This window comes from Engraulis encrasicolus, chromosome 9, assembly GCF_034702125.1.
Source record: "Engraulis encrasicolus isolate BLACKSEA-1 chromosome 9, IST_EnEncr_1.0, whole genome shotgun sequence".
NCBI classification, from domain to species: domain Eukaryota; kingdom Metazoa; phylum Chordata; class Actinopteri; order Clupeiformes; family Engraulidae; genus Engraulis; species Engraulis encrasicolus.
In genome coordinates this window covers 931,283-938,782 of record NC_085865.1, presented here as the reverse complement: position 1 = coordinate 938,782, position 7,500 = coordinate 931,283, and the positions used below count along the sequence as shown (strand labels likewise).

The following is a 7,500-nucleotide window of genomic DNA, read 5'->3' as shown; positions in this document are numbered from 1 at the left end:
ATTAAAGGCCCCGTGTTATGTCATAGTGGAGTAGTACTATGGTAATTAACCTTTCAATGACCATTACAGTGTTCCTCAGGGGGTATGGTGTGCATATTGTTGTATTAGCTACAACTACACTGTGAAACCTGTCAGGATTCACATTCATCCAGGTCATGTGATCCACAAGAGAGCTGGACCTCTTTTTTTTCCAATAGGAAGTGTTTTTATCCAATAGGAAGTGTCTTTATCCAATAGGAAGTGTTTTTATCCAATAGGAAGTGTCTTTATCCAATAGGAAGTGTCTTTATCCATTAGGAAGTGTTTTTATCCAATAGGAAGTGTCTTTATCCAATAGGAAGTGTCTTTATCCAATAGGAAGTGTCTTTATCCAATAGGAAGTGTATTTGCTTACATCTATTCTAAACCCTTTTTGGAGATGTGTTTTAACTATTTTGGATGAGGAGTTATGTCAGAGTGAGCAACTGCACGGCCCCACGCCCTGTATATTAGTCCGCTATGTAATCGGGATTAACCCTCTGGTTGTGTTACAGTCAAAAATGACCGTTGTGAAACTTCATTCTTAAATATCTTCTCTATATTTCATCATACACAAATGACACTTCATGATATCCTCCAGCTAACCTATCCAAATGGTCAAAATGAAATATAATGAAATTCCTAAAGAATTGTGGAAGATACACCAACTTGTTACATTCATGGTGTTTCGGTCAAAAATGACCGGACCATTAATTTACATCTCCCAAAGTTGTATACAGTTATATTACATTAACTTTTTTGTTAGGCTTTTCAGAATACAACCATATGTGCCACATTAGTATAGATGTTTACAGTTAGTTGAAATACTTGAAAAGAGTAAAGGTGTTCCAAACTGCCTGAAAGCCTCTGAGAGGCCCTAGACTCCAGAGGGTTAATAAAACAAATTGGTGCAAGATAAGAAAAAAAGGCTAAAAATCACTAAAACGAAGCAGAATAACATTTAAATCACCTTGGAAATGTTTCTAAAGGATGTCTAAAAGGTATTAATCACAAAATATGCAAATCAGATTTTTAATCAATGTATTATTACCTTTTTTGTGTAGGCAGTCAATTTTGACCGTTAACACCATGAACGTAACCATGCTTCTAACACAACCAGAGGGTTAATAAAAGTACTCTACTCTATTCTACTCTACTCTACTCTACTCTACTCTACTCTACTCTACTCTACTCTACTCTAGGCAAGGCAAGGCAAGTTTATTTATATAGCGCATTTCATACACAGGTGCAACTCAATGTGCTTCACAAAGTTCACAAATGTAAATGAAAGGAAACAGGGAAGAAAGAAGGAAATGAATTAGAGTCAAAAAGCATTTAAAAACATTAAGATAAAACATAAGGTAAAAATAATAATAAAATAAAATAAAATAAAACAAATTAAATAAAAAATAAAAATAATAAGAATAAGTAATTTAAGCTAGGGGAAAGCATCTGAGAACAGCTTTGTCTTGAGTCTAGATTTAAAGCTATCAATAGTGGGTGCATTTTTTATGTCATCTGGAAGCTGGTTCCAAAGCTTTGAAGCATAGAAGCTAAAGGCTGCCTCTCCACACTTTGTTTTGACTTTTGGAATCACCAGCAAATTCTTCTCCGTTGACCTTAGTGACCTAGTTGGTGCATACAGCTGAAACATATCCAGTAGATATGTGGGTCCCATTCCATTTAGTGATTTAAACACAAGTAGCATAGCCTTAAAATCAATTCTGTAGCTTACTGGGAGCCAATGCAGCGATCTTAAAATTGGAGTAATGTGGTCGAACTTCCTTGTCTTTGTAAGAACCCTTGCAGCTGCGTTTTGTACAAGTTGAAGCTGTTTAATGGTTTTATTGGGGAGGCCAGTAAAAAGACTGTTACAGTAATCAACTTTACTAGAAATAAAGGCATGTATTAGCTTCTCCAGATCATGTTTAGACATCAGGCCCCTAAATTTAGAGACGTTTTTTATGTGATAAAATGCAGACTTAGTAATAGCTTTCATGTGACTGTTGAAGTTTAGGTCACTGTCAATGAGGACCCCAAGATTTTTAACTGTTTCCCTTGCTTTCAGTCCCTTCGTTTCAAGGATAGTAGCAATCTTTTGTCTCTCCTCTCTTTTCCCAAATATAATTACTTCAGTTTTATCTGTGTTCAGCTGGAGGAAATTGTGAGACATCCATTTGTTAATTTGGTCCATGCAATGATAGAGTGATTCAAGGGGGGTATAGTCATTTGGGGACATAGATAAGTAGAGCTGGGTATCATCCGCATAGCTATGGTAATTTATGGAGTTATTCTCGATAATGTGTCCCAGTGGCAACATATACAGATTGAACAGTAGTGGTCCCAGAATTGAGCCCTGGGGGACCCCACAATCCAGAGACATTGGTGGTGAAGTATGTCTTCCAATGGCAACAAAAAAACTTCTTTGTTGTAAGTACGATTTTAACCAGTCGATCACTATGCCCGTAAAGCCAACCCAGTGTTCCAGTCTATGTAGTAATATAGAATGATTAACTGTGTCGAAAGCAGCACTCAAATCAAGAAGTACCAAGACGGATGATTTGCCAGCATCAGAATTCAATCTTATGTCATTCATAACTTTAATAAGAGCTGTTTCAGTGCTGTGGTAGGCACGGAAACCTGATTGAAACTTATCAAAATAGCTATTAGACATTAGAAAAGCAGTTAATTGGTTAAAAACAATTTTCTCTATTATTTTACCCATGAATGGTAAATTGGATATGGGCCTATAGTTGTTTAGTACCAGTGCATCCAGGTTGTTCTTTTTCAGTAAGGGTTTCACAACTGCTTCTTTCAGACAGCCTGGGAATATGCCTGTTTGTAGTGAGGTGTTGATGATCTGAAGTACATCTGATGATATTAGATTTAAGATGGATTTGAAGAAGGCTGTTGGTAAAATATCTAAGTCAGATGTGGAGGAGCTAAGACTTTGTACCGTTCTATTAAGAATGTCCACATCAACTAAATGAAAATTTCTCATGAGGTTAGGATTTAACTTCACCATAGCAAGCTGGTCTGAATCTTGGGTCGGTTGCACATGTGTGAGTATGTTTGCACGTATTTTTTCAATCTTTCCTTTGAAAAAGGATGCGAACTCATTGCATTTGCTGACTGAGAGGAACTCAGAGGGCATTAGATTTGGGGGCCTTGCTAGCTTTTCCACAGTGCCAAACAGGACACGTGCATTATTAATATTTCTGTTAATTATGTCAGAGAAAAAAGATTGTCTAGCTTTAGAAATTTCTTGGTTGTATTTCGAGAGTGTGTGTTTATAGATTTGGTAGTGGACTTCAAGTTTGGATTTACGCCACTGTCTTTCAGCCCTCCTGCATTCTTGCTTTAGCAATATAACTGTGGGATTCTTTCTCCAAGGTGCTTTTTCACGTCCCACTGTTTTGATTTTTTCGGGGGCAATAACATCCATAATACGGGTCATCCTTGAATTAAAATTAACCATGAGATCATCTGCACTCTCTGAGGTTTGACTTTGGATCTCTGAAAGTGCTTGCTGAAAGAGTGAGGCTGTCTCACAGTTGATTATACGTTTTTTGACTGTAACAGATTCCCTTTGAACATGAACTACTCTACTACTCTACTGTATTGTCGGCTACATGATGAGTGAGTGAGTTCACATGTGGTGTTGTGGGCCACAGCTCATGTCATGTCACTTTGCTCTAGTGAACTCTGACCTGTGAACTCTGACCCGGACTGTTGTCATAGCTGCAGACCGCATGGGGAGGGGATGGAGGGAGGAGGCGGGGAGGGGGGTGGTGTCTAAAGATGCTCTCTGACCATGACACTGGACTGTCACTGACATACACACACACACACACACACACACACAGACACACAGACACAGACACACACACACACACACACACACACACACACACACACACACACACACACACACACACACACACACACACACACACACACACACACACACAGCTCCTCAGCCCCACTCTGCGTGAAGCTCAGTCCGTCAGTGTGTGTGCCTGCGGGGGCGGGCCTCTTTCATACGTGTCCAGTGCAGCATTATTGTCATTCTACAGTGTTGACTCAGCTGCCAAGGGGACGCCTGCTAGACGAGGCTTTCTCTCCTCACTGTGGCGACGATTCAGCTGTCAGCACATGTAGTGTACTCTACTCTCTCTGGAGCAGCACGTAGTGTAGTGTAGTGTAGTGTAGTGTAGTGTAGTGTAGTGTAGTGTAGTGTAGTGTAGTGTAATGTAGTGTAGTGTAGTGTACTCTCTCTGGAGCAGCATGTAGTGTAGTGTAGTGTAGTGTAGTGTAGTGTAGTGTAGTGTAGTGTAGTGTAGTGTAGTGTAGTGTAGGTAGTGTAGTGTAGTATAGTGTAGTGTAGTCTCTCTGGAGCAGCGTGTAGTGTTGTAGTGTAGTGTAGTGTAGTGTAGTGTAGTGTAGTGTAGTGTAGTGTAGTGTAGTGTAATGTAGTCTCTCTGGAGCAGCATGTAGTGTAGTGTAGTGTAGTGTAGTGTATTGTAGTGTATTGTAGTGTAGTGTAGTGTAGTGTAGTGTAGTGTAGTGTAGTGTAGTGTAGTGTAGTGTAGTGTACTCTCTCTGGAGCAGCATGTAGTGTAGTGTAGTGTAGTGTAGTGTAGTGTAGTGTAGTGTAGTGTAGTGTAGTGTAGTGTAGTGAAGTGTAGTGTAGTGTAGTGTAGTGTAGTGTAGTGTAGTGTAGTGTACTCTCTCTGGAGCAGCATGTAGTGTAGTGTAGTGTAGTGTAGTGTAGTGTAGTGTAGTGTAGTGTAGTGTAGTGTAGTGTAGTGTACTCTCTCTGGAGCAGCATGTAGTGTAGTGTAGTGTACTCTCTCTGGAGCAGAACAGGAAATAAAACACCACAACGTGACTCCACTTGAGAACATTTCCAAACACTGATGATGATGATGATGATAAAAAGTAGACTGTTGTGGGTTCTATAAATGTCAGACAGGCACTTTTGATCCGATGAGTTTTCTGCAGATTAATTTTATTACTGCTCCGAATGAAGCAGGAGGCCTCGTTGAGGTCTACCTTGCTCTCACTTGTCCTCCTCCACCAGGCCTCGCTCTTCAGGTTCTTCTTATAGGCAAAACACCCCCCCCCCACCCCCCAGGCTTAGCTGTGGCCCAGCCAGGACCGAGCCTTCACATTATGCTAATCAGTCCAGTTACACCTCAGCTGAATCAGTCTCCTCTCTGTCCTGGCCTATGGCTATTTTACATTCATCTAACAACCAAAAGTGGAGTGACGTACCGTATACACATACATCTGTATTCCTACATATACATGTACATAGAAGAATCTACATAAGAATCATATAAGAATCAAAAATGTAACCACATACTTCCCCCCATGATGATGATATGCATTAATCGATGAAAAAAAATTAATCGACAATTCAACTGACAAGAGACCCAGGTGAAATGGGCATGTGAAGAGTGTGTGTGAAGAATGGTGTGAATAGTGGGAATATTTAAATCACCTTTGGATTAAAGAATTGAAATAGAATGAATTTAAATGTGGTATTTCATCTAAATTTTAGATAAAAGGTCAGTAGACCGAAAGCTTGGCCTATTAAAAAGAACACAAAGGGGATTTAAGTGTGCAGACATTTTTCTTTCAATCTAAATTTTAATTAATATGTTTAAATTTATTGCTTTTTTTATGAGAAACATTGAGATTTCAGGGGGAAAACGCCGCTTATCAATTAATCGTAAGTCGATCGATAAGGCTATCAACTAATGATTAATGAATTAATCGATAATTTGCATCCCTAGTGTCTGTCCTTTGCAGCAAATCCCGGACGTGTATCTCCCCCACTGAGAGATATACCATCCTGGTGCCCCTTAAAGTATATTGACGCCAACATGAAGTGCACATGAAGTGATAATGTCTGTCTAACCTAATATGGTGTCTGTATGATAATGCCTGTCTAACCTAATATGGTGCCTGTCTAACCTAATATGGTGTGTGTTCTCCGCAGCAAATCCCGGACGTGTCCCCTACGGGGCGCTACACCACCCTGGTGCCCCTCATCTTCATCCTGACGGTGGCCGGCATCAAGGAGATCATAGAGGACTACGTGAGTCATAGTGTCCATCACACACACATACACACATATGTACGCAGGCACACACACACATACACACATATGTACGCAGGCACACACAGATGCATGCACAGACGCGCGCACACACACACACACACACACACACACACACACACACACACACACACACACACACACACACACACACACACACACACACACACACACACATTCACACGTACAGTATGTGAGTCATCATTCTCCATCTCACCTGCTTCCTCACAGCACACTGCTGAGCTATAAGCAAGTCAAGCATGCTAATGAGCTAATGCCAGCCGCTAAGTCATGCTAAGTCATGCTAATGTAGCCTACTAAGTGCTACTGATCTAAGTGGGACTGAGTCTATGGGTTACCCAAGTGTTAGTCTGCTGAGTCTATGGGTTCTTTCTAATACTAACTCCCTTGCTCTCTTGCCTGCTTGTGGGCTTGTGATGATGATGTCACTGAAGAGAGAAGTGTATTTCAATAGCTCGCAAAAGTGCAATTCTAATGTCATTTTCTCATTTGCAATCGGTATGGTGGATGAAGAATAGTTCTCCAAAAGTTGTTGTCGCTGGCTAGGCTGACATCGGGGAAACTTTATTGTTTTCTCCACGGAGGCGGGCGTCAGCAAAACTCGAGGCCACAAGCACAGACAGCCCTACTGTGGCACTAGTATACTACACCGGCGACCTGGGTTCCATTCCGGCCACCTGGGTTCCATTCCGGCCTGGGTTCCATTCCGGCCACCTGGGTTCCATTCCGGCCACCTGGGTTCCATTCCGGCCTGGGTTCCATTCCGGCCTGGGTTCCATTCCGGCCTGGGTCATTTGCCAGTCTTTCCCCGTCTCTGTGTCCCGTCTCGTTTCCTGCCCTCTGTAGACTATCATGTCTCATATGAAGCACAAGCCCCAAAACAATCTTTTAAAACATGTTTTCATCAGCAGGCGGCTGACAATTATTCTTCTAAATTCTCTTTGCAGAAAAGACACAAAGCAGACAATACAGTCAACAAGAAAAAGACAACAGGTATGTATAGTGTGTGTGTGTGTGTGTGTGTGTGTGTGTGTGTGTGTGTGTGTGTGTGTGTGTGTGTGTGTGTGTGTGTGTGTGTGTGTGTGTGTGTGTGTGTGCGTGTGCGTGACTATATTTTGCAGTATGAGATGACAAGACCTCACTATTGGCTTTGTCTTCCAGTGCTGCGGAATAACTCCTGGCAGACAGTCATTTGGAAAGAGGTAAGCCTGAGTGTGTCTGTGTGCGTGCGTGCGTGCGTGTGTGTGTGCGTGCGTGTGTGCATTAGATAAGCCTGTGTGCGCAGACCTCCAAATATTGGTGTGTGTGTGTGTGTGTGTGTGTGTGCTAGTATG

At 41.5% G+C, this 7,500-nt stretch overlaps 1 protein-coding gene across 1 annotated transcript in view; it reads left to right on the top strand.

Moving 5' to 3' along the window:
• Window positions 1-7,500, top strand: part of atp8a2 (ATPase phospholipid transporting 8A2) — a 133,276-nt gene that overhangs the window by 17,080 nt on the left and 108,696 nt on the right. The window contains exons 3-4 of the mRNA XM_063207501.1: window positions 6,026-6,124; window positions 7,114-7,159. Coding sequence (XP_063063571.1) covers window positions 6,026-6,124; window positions 7,114-7,159 — 145 coding nt within the window. The remainder of the gene's footprint in view (window positions 1-6,025; window positions 6,125-7,113; window positions 7,160-7,500) is intronic.